The sequence below is a fragment of the Brienomyrus brachyistius genome, chromosome 1 (assembly GCF_023856365.1).
Source record: "Brienomyrus brachyistius isolate T26 chromosome 1, BBRACH_0.4, whole genome shotgun sequence".
Taxonomy (NCBI): Eukaryota; Metazoa; Chordata; class Actinopteri; order Osteoglossiformes; family Mormyridae; genus Brienomyrus; species Brienomyrus brachyistius.
Window position 1 is genome coordinate 10689403 of NC_064533.1, and position 19640 is coordinate 10709042.

General features: G+C 51.0%; 1 protein-coding gene across 1 annotated transcript in view; it reads left to right on the forward strand.

Annotated features, from left to right (window-relative positions):
* plxna4 (plexin A4) overlaps positions 1-19640 on the forward strand; it is a 155183-nt gene that overhangs the window by 129599 nt on the left and 5944 nt on the right. The window contains 9 exon segments of the mRNA XM_049019343.1: positions 2388-2454; positions 3351-3497; positions 3587-3746; positions 4964-5016; positions 5018-5068; positions 9678-9777; positions 10887-11077; positions 11253-11422; positions 16643-16855. Coding sequence (XP_048875300.1) covers positions 2388-2454; positions 3351-3497; positions 3587-3746; positions 4964-5016; positions 5018-5068; positions 9678-9777; positions 10887-11077; positions 11253-11422; positions 16643-16855 — 1152 coding nt within the window.

Sequence of the window (19640 nt, forward strand, 5' to 3'; positions counted from 1 at the left end):
CGGGTGTCTCTCTGGTAGAAGCTCTGCTGGTCACTCTGCTGGAGGTTCCGGGTGTCTCTCTGGTAGAAGCTCTGCTGGTCTCTCTGATGGAGGTTCCGGGTGTCTCTCTGGTAGAAGCTCTGCTGGTCTCTTTGATGGAGGGTTCCGGGTGTCTCTCTGGTAGAAGCTCTGCTGGTCTCTCTCATGGAGGGTTCCGGGTGTCTCCTCTGGTAGAAACTCCGCTGGGTCTCTCTGATGGAGGTTCCGGGTGTCTCTCTGGTAGAAGCTCTGCTGGTCTCTCTAATGGAGGTTCCGGGTGTCTCTCTGGTAGAAGCTCTGCTGGTCACTCTGCTGGAGGTTCCACTGTACCCCCCCATTTTTTTCCTGTCCCCACATATCTGAAGCAGAGTGTGGCAGTAATCCACATGGCACACAAACAGGCCACCCAAGGTGCCCCGCACACCCTGTAGAGTTCCAGAATCAGCCGCAGAGCCTCATGAGCTGAGGGTGGAAGGGGGGAGGTTCTCTCTCTCTCCCATCTTACTAAATCGAATCAGTGCTCACAGTGCGCGATCGCCAACTGCTTCCTGGCCCTCTTCACACTCACTTCCCTCCCAAGCTGCGGGGGGGGGGGTGGGGGGGGGGCTCGCTTCCTCACTTTACCCATCTGGCCAGACTCCACCCAAACCCCAGAGCCCGTCTAACCGTCTAACCTGTGGCTGCCAGCTCCATCTGTCGCATTCCTCCACCCACCCCTCCCTCCCCCAGCTCTGCCATGTGGAAATTTCCCCCGTCCGCACAGAGTGCCCCCCCCTTACCCAACATGCTTTGTCCTGCTTGACCTTCACCCACTCCTCGACTTTCATCCTGAAGCTGGTTACGTGGCTCTCAGGTGTGCCTTTCAAACGTTTAAACAGCTGGATCATTGACAGAGGGAAATCGGGGTTAATTACCACTCTCCAAGGTCTAAGAGGGAGACCCTCGCCTCACAAAATGCCCCTAACCCTCCACCAGTGTGTGCAGCGTGCACTCCTCGCCCCCCACCAGGCCAAGCCGGCCTGTTTACCTCACTTCCAGGTCCACAAATTGCTCCCATTCAGCAGCGAAGTAAGCGGGAATCACTGTGGACTGCCCGCTGTCCCCGTCCGGGGAGGAGGGTGCTGGGTACCTCATGCTCCTCCATCTCGAGCCTCCCGGCTGTTTTTTAAAGTGGTCATTTTGTGGGTGTTTCATGGTCGAGTTAAAAGACCATCAAATATCATCTTATTCAGGCCAGTGAATGTGGTCCTTTAGTACTGGGAAGGTGAGCATTTTGCTGACTGTGAAGTGGGAGGCATCTGCAGGCCGGGAACCCTGTCTCACTTACTCTGGATACTGTTGTTTTTCTGATGAAAGATCCTCTCCCCCCCCCCCCTCTCCCCCCCCCTCTCTCTCTCACCCTCTCTCTCTCTTCCACCTGTGACTCGCATTTCCAGACTTGCTACCAGCTGGGACCCTTTCGATGAAACCATATGACGCAGAATCACTTCATCTCACCCTTTAGGTGGCGCTCTAATGGAGCGGGGGGGGGAGGGGCGCTGCTGGCCGTGGTAACATGGGGCTGCCTTTGTGGGCATCTAATTTGCCAGGCTTGGGGAGGGACTGGCCAAAAGCCTTTCTTTCAGATCTGTTCTCAGGGGTAAAACAGGAGGGTACGCTGGCCAGTCCCCCCCCCCCTCCCCTTACTGCAATACTCTCTTTATGCGCTTAATTAGTGTATCAAACCGGGGGCCCTCACAGGCTCGTGGGAGCCTGTACCATAGTGTCGGGGCGGAGGCTTGAAAGGGAAGATGGGGTGACCTTTAGAGGTGACACGAGGGTCAGCGCTCACAGACTGTGCTGGGAAGAAAAGCTAATTCCCCACAGGTGCTGTGCCAGTGTGAGGGGGGTGGGGTGCGGCTCAGTGCTGCTTCAGTGCCCCCCTCCCCGTGTCACCCGGGGGCTGCCATCGAGAGGCTGCAGGTGGCAGCCGGGTGGCTCGGCGGTGGGTGGGGGGAGGTCCGTCGGCTTGCCTGCACACAGTGATGCAGTAATCCTGAAATCCTGATGCCCGCTGCTGATTGTTGCTCGTTTGCCAGATTAATTATATTCGCCCCCCCCCCCCCCCCACACACACATACAACACCACCCCCAAGTCTTTGAATGTCTCAGACAAACACACAGATACACACACACATTGTCAGACACACTCTAACAAACAGAAACACACACATCTTCTGAAGCGCATCTTTTGAAGAACAGATGAAATTCGCTTGGGGATGCAGTCGCCGCGTTTGCCAAGCTGACCGTCATGGGAATCATCGCTTAGCGTCACCTTAGCGGGGAGCCGACCACGGTTGTGCTCACCACCTCTCTGTGTCGCCTTGCAGGACCGAATCTGTCGCAGAGAAGATGCTGACTAACTGGTTCACCTTTCTGCTCTACAAGTTCCTGAAGGTGAGGAAATGTCTGCTGGCCCCTTTGCAGGACACTCCTTGCGGTTCTTTTATAGCAGAAATGCTATTATCGGCGACTATGTCGCCTGGGATGCTCACAGATGGAGGGTGCAACCAACTCACCTGTGTTTTAGAGGAAGCAAAGATGGATAGGAGGCCACCCTTCCTCTGAGACTGTAATCAGTGCTGCAAGGATGCCTTCTTGGGCGAGATGCTACCCTCCTGTATTAACTGCTGTTTGGCAGCTCGGCCATGAGCGCCGTCATGCAGCTGGGAAGAAGACCTCAAGGTCTGACTCCCTGGGGAATCCGCCCGTCACACGATCGCCAGTGCATGATAGTCTCAAACCACAATGAAAATATTATAGAGATCTGATTCTGAGAGCAAAGCCTCACCACAGGACCAGCGTTCCCCGCCAGGCGACGTTGAGGAGAACTCTCTGCTCCCTCAACGTTTCTGTCTGACACCTTCGGTGGGAGCCAGCTAATAATAAATGAGCTCAGATACGGGCTGGTGATCATGTGACACGTGATCATGTGGTAGTTCGGGAGGCACAGCGTGACATCACCTGCTGCAGGTCATAATCGTGACCCAAACACATCATGTCTGTCTGTGGTTTCCCTCTGCGAGGATCATGGGTTTCATTCTGGTTGGGCAAATATCCGCAGTGCAGAGCAAACAGCATCTGCCACAGGGTGATGTATAAAGCAGCAGACCGCCAGGTCTATTCGTTTGCCCCTGGCCCTGACAGAAAATGTGGGTACAGGGTGGATGGATGGATGGATGGATGTACTCATTTGCCAGGGAGTGTGCGCATGAGGGGGTGGCATTAGGCAAAGCTGGGAGAGGCTGCCAGGGGTGTCATGTGACCCCACCTGTTTTGCTCGCCCCCTGCAGGAGTGTGCCGGGGAGCCGCTGTTCTCCCTCTTCTGCGCTATCAAGCAGCAGATGGAGAAGGGCCCCATGGATGCCGTGACCGGGGAGGCCCGTTACTCGCTGAGCGAGGACAAACTGATTCGCCAGCAGATCGACTACAAAACGCTGGTAAAGGCCGGGGGGGACAATAAGGGTGCCACGCTCGTCATCATCAGACAGGCCGGCGTGGCTCATGGAGGGCCCACTCGTTACTGCAGGTGGTGAACTGCATCCACCCAGACAACGAGAAGAGCCCGGAAATCCAAGTCAAGGTGCTCAACTGTGACACTATCAGCCAGGTGAAGGAGAAGATCCTAGACGCAATCTACAAGAACGTACCCTGGTCCCACAGGCAGAAGGCCTCCGATATGGACCTAGGTGAGCTTCCCCGTTTTACCCCTGACTGTGTACTCCCCCCCATCTTACCCCGTCTGTGTACCCTCCTGTCTTACCCCTGACCGCATACCTTCCAGTCTTACCCCTGACCACGTACCCTGCTGTATTACCCCTGACCGCATACCCTCCTGTATTACCTCTGACCGCGATCGTGTATCCTCCCGTCTTCCAGAATCTGGGGGGGGCACAGACTCTGGGGGGGGGGGGGGCACACTTGAGGAGGTGGAGGCCGCACACTTGGGGGGTGGGAACTGCAGACTCAGTGGGTGGGAGCCATAAACTTGGGGGTAGGGGCCACAAACTCAGGGAGGTTGGGCCGCACATTCAGTTGGGGGCCACAGGTTCTGGGAGGTTCTGGGAGGTGGCCTCCTTGAGGCATAAAGATTTCGTAAATAAAGTGACAGCAGGTGCTGAGCGAGTGACTCAGAGCATCTCTGGGTTCGGTGAGATGAGCAGCGCCCTTCCAGCCCAGCCCCCCCGGATCGCCGTGTCTGATAAGGATAATGGGATTGCGCCCAATTCTATCCTCTTGGCACTCCTGGAACAAATTGGACAGGAGTGTTCTGTCCCTTTCCATTTCTGTCCTTGCTGATGCGCCTCAGAGACAGAGCCGGGGCTGTGGCCGGAGGGGGGGAGGGTGACAACTAGTCTACGGTGGGGCCAGGCCCCCCCTGCGGAATATGTGCCCATCACCTCCAGGTCAATCTCGGCTCCACTTGGCCCCCCATCCCCCTTCCCCCCATTCCCTGGGCTCTTACCACCCACCTTTCTCATTCTTTACCATGTTTATAGGAAGACACTCAGCAGCAGATGGGGACCACAAGGGCGGCGCTGTCCATAAACACACAACCTTTCTCACCTCCCTGACTAATTCCACTTTGGTTTCTCCTTCCTAATTCTCCTAATGTCAAAGGAAATGTTTAGTTTGCAAACTGAACTGGAAGACATTTAAGCACTGGCTCCAGTGAGGGTGGTTGGGTCGACTTGGAGTCAGGGGGGTGATTATTTTGTGCTGTATGGTCATATACTGAATAGTTTAACCATCCAACATCAACAGCATACCACACACACCCCCACCTTTCGAAGGCACTCATAATTAAATTGCATGATACATGATTGATATTGAGTTGACATTGAGCTCCATGCACTTTAGTGTCAGATTCAGGCTGATATACCTCTGCCCCCCCCCCCCCCCCCAGAATTGCGTCATGGGAGGGCGCCCCGGGTCATTCTCCAGGACGAAGATACCACCCACCAAGATCGAGGGTGACTGGAAGAGGCTCAACACCCTTTCTCACTACCAGGTATCATACCGCTTTAACATGATTAACAAACACCCCTGACATCACACGCCTGAACCCTAACCGTACCCCAGCCCCTGTGCCCGGTGCCGGCCCGTTAAAACTCAAGCCTTTCTACACATGCAGCAGCACGCGACCCAACGCGCTTCGTAATGCGATTGCCCATGTGACTGTTCCTGTTTCCACGACCTTCTGCCCCGACCAGGAGAGCTCAGAGGTGTTTCTCCTTAAGCTTTATTTATGTACAAAAATGCAGAAGAACGCTTTCATAGAGCTTCTTTGAAGATGCGTTATGTTACACCACGCAGGTATCGTCAAAGGGGCTTTCTGATGTCCAGGTTCTTGTAGCCAGAAGCTTAACTAGCGTCTCTGTTTGGCTGTCGTCAGTAGCAAACCCAGAGCTGCAGGACTGGGAAGTTGCTATATATAATGTAATTTTAATTCGCCTGGTTGCACTGTGTGTCGAGCACCCAACACATCAGAAGCCTCAAGGTTGTTTTCACTGGACCCCCTCTTCCATTACATAAATTTTTCCGAAGGAAGCCATCAAGATCAAAGGGTCTAGAAATGACTGCTTTTGCTTTGACCAGTATGGCGGACAAACAGCCAAAGACACACCTTGAGACCACTCAGGGCGGTTCTTCAGTCAGTTTGATCCTCCCAAGTCCTCGTCCCCATTTAAGTGGCCTGTTTTTTGCCCGTCCAGAGGACCCCACAGCAGGCATATCCACGCTAGGCTGCCATCACATGTGTTTAGCGTTGTGCCGAGCTGAGTGTCACCGCCCTGCCCTTGCTTATGAATAACGTTGCTGAATGCCACTGGACCAAATGGCAAGACGGCATCATAAACTGTTTGCCTATGGTGACGTTCTTTTTTAGCTGTTTATTGTATTAATCATTAATCACGGAGCCAAATAACAACTTTTTACACCAATACATTCGGCCGAAGACCATCATTACTCACCCAAAAATAACAGTATTTGCAGAAAGCGTGCATCACAGCTGCACAAATCTGGGTAAAATATGAATCTCAGTTTTTTTCACTCGAAAACAAGATTGCAACATTCATCTTCTTCCATTTCTTCTTTTATTATCCTTTTTTACTGTGCATTACATATTGTCCTTTATGGAGATAGAACAAACAAATTGTAGAGATGTCGATATTGGTGCGATATTTAAACATTATCAATATAAAAAGTTATCAGCCCCAGAGCTAAAGACACGAGCACTGAAATCAGGGCCGACGTGCCCTATAGGTGCCATCTAGGAAGTTTTGATTAGGGGGTGTGAAAGAGAGAGAAAAACAATCATAGAAAACATACCAATGATTGTGTTTTGAAGTAGACATTTAAGCTCATTTTAAAATTTTACTACTTTTCTTGTGAATCAGACACAAGCTAACTAGTTAGTAGTCGGATACCCAGTGATACTGAAATGTTTATAATATAAATGAATTGACAAAATTTGTTTTCTGCTGTTCTGGAGGTGGGTGTGGGGGGGGGAGCTTCAGTAGAATCTCACCTAGGGTGCCAGACCCCCCAGGGGTGACCCTAACTGAAATAATGGAGGTGATCGCATTGGACGGACAGCCGTGTTCTGTAGTTGAGGACGAGGGATTCCGGTGGCTCACTCACCACTTATGAGAGGACTCAAAGTACCGGCCTGAGACATGTTTATAATTCATTATTACATCTAGCGCGTAGATCGATCTTTCCTTTTTCCACAGAACAAAAAACGATTTAACGTCTTTCCGCTAATCTGTGCCGGGCAAGCTGGACAACTTTCACCGCTTTCCCGAATGAAAAGAAAATAGTCCTGTATCGTCTTGTGACTGGGTTTTCCTTATAGCCCTGCACTGTAACTTACAATGCTCTATTCAAACCTTGAGTGGATTTAAAAGGATGGGTTGCTTTTTGTAAGATTGATAGATTTACATGTGTAGTACGTTTTGCTTTTTATACTTAAGTATTTCTTTTTTAAATTATGTTTTAAAAGGTTTTTTTTTGTTACTTTTACTTGTGTAGTGTTTTACTGGGTGACTGTTCTTTTTCCTTGAGTAACACTGTGATGTGGTTTCTGTGTGAAAGTGCTGCTTACCATGTGAAAGGCCCTTTAGGGTGACTAACAAACACACGCTCTCCAGCCCTGCCCAGCACCGCAGTGTAGGGCTTACCAGTAAAATGAAGTCACATTTCAATGGCTCTCAAATCCAAAGCAGACCAGACAGATATCACGGCAGACACGAGATTTGCGTGGGAAACAGGCGTTTGTTTGTTTTTTAGCCTAAACTTGTTTCTCAGACAGATGGACTCAGTGCTTCGCTCATAAATTATCCGCAGGTCACGGTCCAGTGTTCTCATCTTTTTTTTTCCGTCGCGGGTCTTCGACGCACATGATTGCTTCCACTTATGGGGTGGGGGGGGGGGGGGTCGGCAGCCACCGTTGAGTAGACAGCGATCACTGCTCCCCTGCTTCAGGAAAATGGTTTTGTGGGGGGGGGTGTATTATTTGCGAGAGCAGATCGCAGGGGATGCCTATAAAGTCGCCCCTGGGGTCTGCACTGCAAATACTGCATAATGCAGTTGGTTTATTTAATGGGATGCCATCATCCCAGCTAATGGCTCTAGCTGGGCTGCATCGCTTCAGGAGAACGATTTACATCCTGCAATTCGCTGTGCTCTTTCCTACACCATGACCCCCCCCGTCCCCTCCCCCGGATGACAACGTCAACAGAATGCCTTTGAGTAAAGCCCCCATCCCCATTTGATTCTGTAGACCCCCCCCCCCCCGTTTTGAATAACGCTCTCCTCTGTGTTTTAGAACGCTTCTTTACAGCCGTCATTTCCAGCTACAAATTTACATGCGATCTCATTTTTCCATATCTAATGCCTCGGGCTGTGCAGCAGAAAATGCAAGTTTACAGATTTTTCTGCATTACAAACATATGCCTAACATCCTGCCCTTAGCAGACTTCCTGTGATGCATCCGATGGTCTGGGCTCACGTCCTCGGCACCAAACTTCATGTATTATAGATACTTTATTTCACTGATGGACACCTATGCACAGACATATCAAATTGTTATGAAAATTGCTTTTTTGATGAGCAAATAGCCATTAATTTGGAGGTTGGCGTGATGTTAATTTGGAAGCTAATTGCTCCCATGGCCCACATCACATGACAGGGGAGATTGGCATGTTGTTAATGCGAAGGCTGATATTTCTAGTGGCCCATGTCACGTGATGGGGGAGGTTGGCATGATGTTAATTTGGAAGGCGACGTCTCTAGTGGCATCACATGACGGGGAACCACAGACGGATCAAGGGTAGCTGGTCAGGTGCTGGCCTTAATGTGGGAGAGTTCTGAGGAGAAGGGTACAGCTGTCGTGGGGAGAGGGGTTATATCGTCGCCTGGCCTCACAGTACAGATTTGGGACCGAATTGGCCCAATTCCGATACTGGCGTGGTCGTGCATACACTCTCTCAGCACAGGAAATTGCGAAAGTGCTCCGAATCCCCGAGTGCAGCTAGCCACGCCCGGGGACACTATCGCTCACGGGGGGGTTGTGGGGGGGGGGGGCGGGGGTTATAGTCACCTCCGTTCATTAACTGGTGAGCAATTTCTCAGATGAGCTGGACAGCCTCCAGGCGAGGGTGCGGGCGGTTAAATTAAATGTCACGGCGAGCCTGGATGCAGGGAAGAGGCCCAGCGGGCAGATTAGGGGTTGATTGGAATCGGAGATGAGATAATGAAGACAGAAGCTAATTCATTTTCGGTCGGGGAGGGTAAGTAATCCTTGACAAAGAAGATGCAGGCATCGCGATGCGGCCCCGTTAGCGCCCGGCTCGATGAGGGAGCCCACCCCCGCCCCCCCCCCCCCCCCCGTCACGGCAACCTGAGGTTCATCTCTGCCTCGGTTTGTTTTTTCATTCTTCTTGGCCAGAGTGAAATTCCCCGGAAGGTGAGAGAGCTGCAGCCTCGCGCTCAGCCTGCTTAGCCGGGTCTGACTCCCCCCGTCAGGCATGACATCTTTAAGACACTCACGCTCTCAGTTGTTGCTTTGCTGTTTGTGATATTTTTCTCTTTCTTTTTTTACAATAATAGCCAAAATGACACAGACCTACCTGGGCCCCGAAACTGCGGCCTTCCAGGTCGGAGTCAAACGCTTTATCTTCCCTTAAGAAACAGGAGTTTCCCCCCCACCCGCCCCCCATCTAAGCCCTCCTCCCAAACCAAGCCCCCACCCCCCTCCTGAGCAGATTCTTCCTCCACACAGTGCCCCAGCGAAGCTCATGCCTTCAGCTTTGTCACGTTTAATTCATTACACGCTTCTCTAGTGTTTTTGACTCTTTACCCATAATTAGCTGTTCTAGAGTCACAGGACAGAAAGCAGCACCCTGCGTCTTTAACCACCTGCCTGACACGTGCTGCACCTCCCCCCCCACCCCAGCCGATACACCCCCCCCACCCACACCTGTCCCACACCCGTCCCCCGGTGAGGTTTTGCTGCCCGTCGTGTCTTTGCACAGTCAGTCGTCTTCCCAGGTTCCTCCTAAGAGCTAAAGCACCGCTGTCAGTGACCAATAAGACCCGCATGGTTTGTCTCCGCCCAGGTGCCCGATAATGCAGTGGTGGCTCTCGTACCGAAGCAGGTCGTGGTTTACAATTCGGTCAACAACTCCACCGTCTCCAGAACCTCCGCCGGCAAATACGGTGAGTCCTCCTGGTGGGTGTGTCTGGGGGTGTGGCACTAGTTGCACTGCTTACTATTTACATGCACACGTATCAATGTGGGTGGGGCCAGGTGTGTGAAAGTGTGCTTATCCTCGATGCTGTCAGGGACCCTTTATCACTGATGTGGCCTGGAGATACCGCCACCTACTGGAGGGTGTATCACACACACACATATGTTTGGATTTGGAATGTTCTGGGATGCCACCTAGATGATGGCGTAAGGGGTTTAAAAAAATTGAAAAATGTGAAACACACACACACTCACACACACACGTGTGTTTCTGTCCTCAAATGAACTTTCCATTTAGTCTCAACAAAACTCATTAAAAGTGATAAGCGGCATAAATATTTAAATGTCCTTATTCTCTTTCCTTTTTGCTTTTTTCTTCCTCATTTGTTTTCTTGGCCTGTCATCGCAACATCTGCTTATCACTAGCTTCTCAAAGTTTGTCCCCACAAAACATGAGGCAGCAGGCTCACGCACCGCAGCCCCCACACCCGTCAGTCAGCAGAGCGCCCCCCCCTCCCGCCCCCTGGCCAATTAGCGGCCTATCTGTAGGGGGCGCCCTCGCTGTCTGTGAGACCGGGCCCCACTGAGCATCACTATTATAAAGACACATCACCCCCTGTCAATGCAGACATGCATTAGTGGGGGGGCACATGTGCTATTCCCTCCCCCCCCGGCTGTTTCTACTCGGCAAATCCCATTTGGGCCCCGTTACACCCCTCCACACCTCGCTCCACAGTGTCCAATCATCTTCCAGCACGGCTCTCCCATGCCACCCTCCATTCCCTGTCTCCCACCAGGCTGCCCCCCCCTCCCCACTCGGCCCCCGCCCATCGATACCCTCAACCCTGTATAAACATTAATGGGGCTCCGTTTGTCTTTCTGCTTTGTCGTAAATGTCATCGGCACCGTGTGGTTCAGCCTGCATGCATATTCATTGTGTCACACGCCTCAGCACAGAGGCTCTTGAGAACAGACCCCAACCCAAAGCCCCTCCACGGCGGTTGGGTGCAGTTACATGGACCGCAGGCAGGGGGCGACGTGACTAAAAGTGCATGTCTCCTGTCTTGCCCCCGGCCAGAGAACATGATGAAGTACACGGGCAGCCCGGACAGCCTGCGCTCTCGCACGCCCATGCTGACGCCCGACATGGAGAGCGGCGTCAAGGTCTGGCACCTGGTCAAGAACCACGAGCACGGCGACCAGAAGGAGGGCGACCGCGGCAGCAAGATGGTGTCCGAGATCTACCTGACCCGCCTGCTGGCCACCAAGGTGTGTTCAGATCGGTTGCTGCACTGTGTGTGTGTGTGTGTGTGTGTGTGTGTGTGGTAGGTAGGCGGTAGCACAGAGACACTGAGCAGAAACAGAGTGGGCAGCTGGCATGGTGGTGGCACCTGTGTGAGAGCGCCCCCTAGCCGCAGATTTCACATCCCGCTTTGTCCCGCAGGGCACGCTGCAGAAGTTCGTGGACGACCTGTTTGAGACCATCTTCAGCACAGCCCACCGCGGCAGTGCCCTGCCGCTCGCCATCAAGTACATGTTCGACTTCCTGGATGAGCAGGCGGATAAACACAGCATCCATGACCCACACGTCAGGCACACGTGGAAGAGCAACTGGTGAGCACCAGCTAACCGCTAACGAACACACACTCACTCACGCTCACAGTCACACACACAGACGGTGTGTTTCCTGCTCTGGGCCTTAGGCCGTGTGTGTCCTGAACACTATGGAGTAGCCCCCCCCCCCAGGGCCTGGGGGGCAATACCCATTCCCCAAGCTAATGTCAAAAGTGCCTTTCAACACAGCGGCAGCTCAAGGCCCCGTGGGTGGAGACATGCTAATGCATGCTAATCACGCGCTAATGAAGACAACCTTCTTAGCTCACGCTGCTCGTTCTTTGGGTCTGGCGGAGGAAGTGTGGCGGCATCCTGTTTCCTCCCCACAGGGAGTGAAGGCCTCCAGCTCCCACGGACTGCTGCCCGGTGTGTGTGTGTGTGTGTGTGTGTGTGTGTGTGTGTGTGTGTGTGTGTCCGTGGTTACAGCGAGACACTCTACCACCGAACTCTGGATTTCAGCATCTCGGCTCTCATTAGTTTTATGGAGTAATTATTTACCCCTCTGGAGTCGACGGTATCATCGGCGATGCCGCGTATCTTTCTTGTCTATTTCAGTTCATAACTCGCTGAAATCACATTGTAGAAACATGAAAAAAATGCTGACTAAATCTGTAATCTGTCGTCTTTTCAAAATGGCAATTGTCGGAAATATTAAAGTTTTAAAAATTAGGTTAAATAAAAAGTAAACCATGCCACTTTTCTTTGTTTTACCTGCATCGGAGCGTGTAGTGCCGCCCTCACCTGAAGATCACTATTCGCATTCTAAATAGCCGCATTTCCGCATATTGAAATTGCATTCGCATGGTAATTGCAATGGTGAAACGTGATCCAGATACATCCCCATCAGCACCATAAGGGGGGGGGGGGGGGTGTGGCCAGGTGTGAATGGAAACACATGAAAGTTGCTACATATTCAATGAAAGGAGCCAGAAATAGTGACATGAGTTGGGTTTTTCTTATTTATTTATCCGACTGAATGTTGCACCATTTAGTCATCTTCATGTAGCCAAGACTTTGGTGATCAGATATCTGGGATCAAAACAAACTGCCACCATTGCTTACTATGTACTTTTATTATGTTTCTACAAGTGTTCCAGACTGCATTTTGCAATGTCTATACTTTGAAATTGCAAACTTCACATAAATCTGACATATTTACAAAGTACACTAAGATTAAGATGAATTTAATGCCAAATCAAATATATAAGAAATAATTTATTTGCCATGAACTAAGTTTATGATATTGAATGAAATGTGTGACCATGCCCCAGTCAGTGAGAGTGTGTTTCCTACCCCGAGACCCCAGAGGGTTAAATGGCTTCTCCAGTTACCCAGTGGTTTGGCTGCTAGTTCAGGTGGCGATAAAGCAGATTTTCTAAAAGCGACAAGATTCTGGTGCTGAAGGCCAGAAAATCACCCCTGAAGAGTTCGACCAGTTACCGGGGGGGGGGGGGGGGGGCTTACAAAGGTACTGCCAGAGTGTGAGGCTGAGCTCCAGCTGGTGTGATGGGCCGGGACAGGCGCCATGGTAACAGGGACAGCCCATCCATCACGCACCGCGGGTTAAGGGCGGAGCTCAACTCCACACCTGAATGGGCTGTACAAGATGGACCCCAGCTCATAATGCCCCCCCTCACCCATCAATCAACTTGAGGAAAATGTTAGCCTGTGAGGAGCTCTGACACATACATACACCCCCCTTGCCAACTGCATAAGTGGGGAATGAGCAGCCTTAGATGTGTGGCTGTGTGTGTGTGTGTGTGTGTGTGCAGGCGTGTGTGTAAATTCCCCCTGTCTCTGGCATGGTGTCAACTGATTGGCTGAAGGTTTCCTCCCATAAGAGGGGCTTCTGGGTAACACGGATGTCAGAACGCCAAACCATAGCCACAGTGTTCTCCACAGCTTCATTATCCCTTAATTGCAATCTTACGAACACCTGTGTCCGTCTTTCCCAAACCCATGATTACACCTAGTTACACGTTTTCCAGGCACCTTTAACACCTCCGTGCTGGTGCCTGCATGTAGACGGGGCCGTCTTTCATCTGCTTACTTTATGATTCTTAAGACGTGGAAGCAAAAAAAAGATGATGCAGTTAGAAAGGCTTATGTCCTGGACAGTGGAATCTTGAAGGGAAATCGCCACATCTCCAGAGCTCCACATCTTCCCAGCCACTGATAACACAGACAACATCTGCAATCCGGTCTCCCTCCTGAAAGAGAGACACAATCTGTCGGGTCAGAGGAGGGTAACAGGGCAGCCGTTCGAGGTTGATCCCGACATGCATCCCTGAAATATCAGAGGATGGCTTATCGTTGGTGTTCCCAAAAAGACATCAGAGCTGCATGGTCTGCGGTGTCACTCTCCACGCCATCTTACCAAAGACAAAGACAAAACAGAGACCAAAGACAAAACAGACCAAAGACACTGAGTCCTGGCATTAGGGGACATGACCACCAGAACTGCACTGCCCTGGAAACATGGTGTGGTGGCCTTGTTGGGCACGATGAAATTAGCGTCCCTGATTAAATTATAAAATAATTAGTATTTGATGATGCAATTATATTACAGATACAGTTCTTAGAAACTCATGTCCCACTTTAGACAATGATCTCCCATGCTGGAGAATGTAGTGACATTCAGGAAATCCTGAAAAGCGCCTGCATCCTGGAGGCAGAAGCTCTCAGGAAGAAAACTTTGGACTTTGGTCACATGCTGAGTTTCAGGTTAGGAATCACGCCTTTGTGAACTTGGACATAGTTTGACAATGAGAAACCAGGATCTCCGCTTCTCCTCATCCACCTCTCATCCACCTCTCATCCACCTCGCTGCTTTTCATCCACCTCTCCGTCCTCTGAACTATCCCACATCTTCCTCCACAAGCACTGCGTGAAACATAAAGACACAAAAACTAATTAAGCCCTAAATGAATGGGCTTTAATTTGCCCTTGTTCTAATAACAGCAGATGGATTCCAGGCCCACCCAGATGGTGTTCAGCCCAGCCGTCACTTATTTGTAAATCTTACTCACTCGCCAGGGATTAAGACCTGAAGCGGGCAGGTACCAAATGCAGCTTTCTGTTAATCGTAAAATAATGAGATTTTATCTACACCATAGTTTTCTAGCTTGTGAATAAGGCCGACTTCATATTCCATGGTCTTTAAATAGAATGATATTTAAGCCATAATTTTTAAGGCAGAAAATTTATAACAAAGTCATTTGCATTCATGCACAATCCATTTCTGCTATTTCAGGTTTTGAAATATTTAATATTCTCACTTTATTTCCAAGCCAATCTCCTTAATCGCCTGTAAAAGACTAATATAAATATTACTTATATAACACAGCTGGTTATTAGCTAGCAGGTTCAGGTCATAGTAAGGTCAAAGTTTGCAGCCATCATGTGACACCCGCTTTTAGTGCCGGCTGCTGTGATTGGTCAGCATCTGCACCATGCTCAGTCTGCACTGCTGCCCGTCCACAGTGTCACAGCACCTTGTTTTTCTGGAAATGATGCCGTCATGCTCCACATTAGTACTCCAGGGTAGAGCATAAGTTTTAGCTTTTATTCTGACATTAAGGCTTGGAAGTATAACTTCTGTCCTGGAAAATGTGAAAATGTCACTGGATCTCTGTGTGGGTATCCATGTTCCTCACTGGACCTCTGTGTGGGTCTCTATGTCCCCCATTGAACCACTGTGTGGGTCTCCGTGTTCCTCACTGGACCTCTATGTGGGTCTCCATGTTCCTCAATGGACCACTGTGTGGGTCTCCGTGTTACTCACTGGACCTCTATGTGGGTCTCCATGTTCCTCACTGGACCACTGTGTGGGTCTCCATGCTCCTCACTGGACCTCTGTGTGGGTCTCTATGTTCCTCACTGGACCTCTGTGTGGGACTCCATGCTCCTCACTGGACCTCTGTGTGGGTCTCTATGTTCCTCACTTGACCACTGTGTGGGTCTCCATGTTCCTCACTGGACCTCTATGTAGGTCTCCATGTTCCTCACTGGACCTCTATGTAGGACTCCATGTTCTACACTGGACCTCTGTGTGGGTCTCCGTGTTCCTCACTGGACCTCTGTGTGGGTCTCCATGTTCCTCACTGGACCTCTATGTAGGACTCCATGTTCTACACTGGACCTCTGTGTGGGTCTCCATGTTCCTCACTGGACCTCTGTGTGGGTCTCCGTGTTCCTCACTGGACCTCTATGTGGCTCTCCGTGTTCCTTACTGGACTTCTGTGTGGGTCTCCATGTTCCTCACTGGACCTCTATGTGGATGTCCATGTTCCTCACTGGACCGCTATGTAGGACTCCATGTTCTACACTGGACCTCTGTGTGGGTCCTCATCTTTCTTACTGAACCTCTGTGTGGGTCTCCATTCACACTCAGGTTCATGTTCCAGCCCAGTGACACCTAGGAATTAGAGTGGAGGGTCCATAGGTAACACATAATGAAGGTCCTTAATCCTGCCCTTTATCCTGGACATTTCATAATCTGCCTGGCCGGTCACATCTCCATGGCCGACATTCTGGCATCCTTCCCATCCCAGCCTTATAGCCCCAAATCTTCTTTTGTGCCATTGTTACACATGAGTGACTGTGACGTGACAAGCAGTGAGGTCATCGTTTGAGGACTCATTCTTTGTTGTTCTGTAGGGCTTAGTGATGGCCTCCTTGGGTCTAGGGGTAGGACAGTGCCCCCCTTGTGACAGAGGCGGAACTGCAGGGGAAACGCTCTGGACGGGATACATTCATTCAGTGACATCAGGAAGCGGCGAGTCAGGTTGAGGAGAAGCCGTGGCTCAGGAGAGGGTGGCAGTGGTGTGAGTTGGCTGTAGGCCATGTCGACTGAGTGCTTCCACTGCGGGTGTGGTGGAGGGGCATCACATTTCTTATGGCTCCAGGTGCTTGGCGCTTACTGTGACAAACCCGTTTGGATTTATGGGGGTGTTTGCTCATGACCCTTGTCCATTTCTGTCTGCTAATGGCAGTATGTAAATGGCACCACCTCCCCCATCTGCGGTAGCCAGCAACTTCATGCAGGGACAACCGGGTTGCTGGCCAGCAGCCTGCTTGTACTTCTTCTGGAAACAGAAACACTCTAAAGAAACATTCTGGAGAAGGAGCTGTTGATTGGTTGATTGAATGATGAAAGGCAGTCACCCTTTACCTACTGCAGTCCACCCCCTCACCCCCTGGTCTGAATGTGTCCCGCAGCCTACCTCTGAGGTTCTGGGTGAACGTGATCAAGAACCCTCAATTCGTCTTCGACATCCACAAGAGCAGCATCACGGACGCCTGCCTCTCCGTGGTGGCCCAGACTTTCATGGACTCCTGCTCCACGTCCGAGCACCGGCTAGGAAAAGACTCGCCATCCAACAAGCTGCTCTACGCCAAGGACATCCCCAGCTACAAGAGCTGGGTGGAGAGGTGAGCCGAACGCTGACTCTCAGTGTGCGAGTGGAGCCATTCAAGGTACACCCTCTCATACATGTGGGTGGGGTTACTGGATACACGCCCTCTCATACATGTGGGTGGGGTTACTGGAGACACGCCCTCTCACACATGTGGGCGGGGTTACTGGAGACACGCCCCTCTCACACATGTGGGTGGGGTTACTGGAGACACGCCCTCTCACACATGTGGGTGGGGTTACTGGAGACACGCCCTCTCACACATGTAAGTGGTGGCTTAGGCCTCATGACAGGTCTGGGTGGAGCAATTGCCTACAGGTGTGGATGTAGAAACGATCTGTGTGATGGGTTAGGAGGAGGCTACGGTGGGAAATATACTTATTTAAACTGAACATTAACCAGAACCTTTAAGACAAAATTTACAGTGCTGCTGGAAACAAACGTACGTAAAATGTTTATAAGCTTACTGTACATCTACCAGCTCCCTGGAGAATGTAATCTCTCTCCAAACAGAAGGCTGATCGGTACATACAATCCATATGTGACAGACTTACCTGTAAAGACAGTCCAGATGTGACAGGTTTACCTGTAAAGACAGTTCAGGTATGAGAAATTTACCCGTAAAGACAGTCTAACTGTGAAATGTTTACCCTTAAAGACAGTCCAGGAGTGACAGATTTACCTGAAAAGACAGTCCAGGTGTGTGAGGTTTACCTGTAAAAACAGTCTAGCTGTGAGATGTTTACCTGTAAAGACAATCTAGGTGTGAGTGGATTACCTGTAAAGACAGTTCAGGTGTGTGAGGCTTACCTGAAAATACAGTCTAGATGTAAGAGGTTTACTTGTAAAGACACTCCAGGCATGTGAGGTTTACCTGTAAAAGCAGTGTAGGTGTGAGAGGTTTACCTGTAAAGACAGTCTAGGTGTGAGAGGTTTACCTGTACTGACATTGCTAGGTTGAGGGTTGTATTCAGGCAGTCCTATCAACACATCATATCTGGTATCTGTCTCCCTGCTGTTTTCAGCTTCTTCTGCATTTTATTCCTTTAAGAAAAGCCCTGGAGTACCTGCGAGTGCGCTGAAATTAAAATACAGTGGGTGCAGATCGATGGCGGCAGGGCGGCTGGCCGGCCAGCCATGCGCATTTTTAACGCTTTATGAGGACGCCAGGAGCCCGCGTAGCTCGTTTGTTGAGATGAGTTTTATTAAATTTATTTGCTGCACCGCAGAATAAAATACGGAGCTTCTGAAGCGGTTAAAAAGTATTTATTCACAACAGACACCGGAGTCTGAAAGGAGCATCTGTGGCGGGGGGGATTCGGGGAGGCTCACTGAGGCGCGTGTCTGTCAGCGATCGGATCTGAGTTCTTTCTTTGGGGCGGGGGGTGGGGGTGACAGTTTAAATATGGATGAGGGCACGTCTAAACATAACTCTGCACCTCTCCGAGCAGGCCAGGCCAGGCCGGCCTGCCAGGGACGCTAATTTATGAAGCACGACTCGGGATGGGATCCAAACCCGACCCATCTGTCGAGGAACGGAACCGGCGGCCTGGAGCCGACCGCGCGCTGCTAATGGGAGATGCCGCTCCTGCACAACTCCCCCGCTTCCGTGTTTTCGGTTTGCCGCAGACGGAACTTTATCCAAGCCAGACAGGCCGGAGCTCAGGAAGGGCAGGTCATGTGACCGTGCCATTCTCTAGGTGAATAATCCAGCTGTAGATTTTGGGGGTCGGGGGAGGTTGGGGGATTGGGAGGGGGTGAAGCATAATCCTTAAATCACATGCATGTAACAGCAAGGGAATGAAGAACTGCTATGTGCACGGAACATACATGACCCCCCCCCCCATATGTTAACATGACTGGATCTATTACTGAGATGCTACTGAAGGAGCTGATGATCTGTATTATATATGTTAAATTAAGCTCTGCAGGGAGGCAGATATCAGCAGCTCTGCTTTAGGTCATACTCTGGGTGCCTGGCGCTACACCGCCCCCCCCCCCCTTCCCCGTGGTGTATCCACCCGCAGTGGGGGCCTGGTCTCTGCTAGCCTGCCAGCAATTCAACGTTTCAACATGGCAGTGTGATAACGTGCCGCCCAGGCAGAGAAGCAGATACCTTTTACCTCTGGATGGAAAAACAGCAATGAGAGTACAGTATCAGTCAAAGGTTTGGACTCACCAAGCCACCGTCAAAGGAGAGTAATAGTGTCGCATCACATGACCTGGCCACCTGGCCTAAACATCGGAGAAATGGTTTTAGGGGAGCTTGACCAGAGAATGAAGGAAAAGTGGCCAAGCACAAATAAACCTTTCTACAGGTGGGTGTGACCAAACTTTTCACCAATACTGTAGCTAATCTGATTTGGGCTCTCGGCCGGTCGTGTCCCACGTGGTCCCACGAGCTCTTCCAAATCGTTCCGAAATTCCCACTCCCTCCCGTGAATCTTTCGGGCAACATGGCACAGTGTCCCAGATGCTGCTGTCTTCCTGACAGACCCCCCCCGACCCCCGGAAGAAAGGCGGAGCTCCCAAAATCGGCTTACACCTTTATCCCTTGGGCCTGCAAGACTGGCACCCCGGGGCATTTATTTAATTTAACAAGTCCTCTTCAGATGTGTTAATCTTTAACATGCATTTTTAGTGGTGCAGTGCCTCCCATTTTCTGCACCGTTTTCTTAAGTGCGATGGACTAGGAGTCCTTGAGCTGCAGTTTGATTTGCTGAGCTACTGAATCACCAAGAGCAGCTGTCACACAGTGTCAGGGCAGCTTGTGGCTCCGTAATGACTGCCCTCGTCGGGTG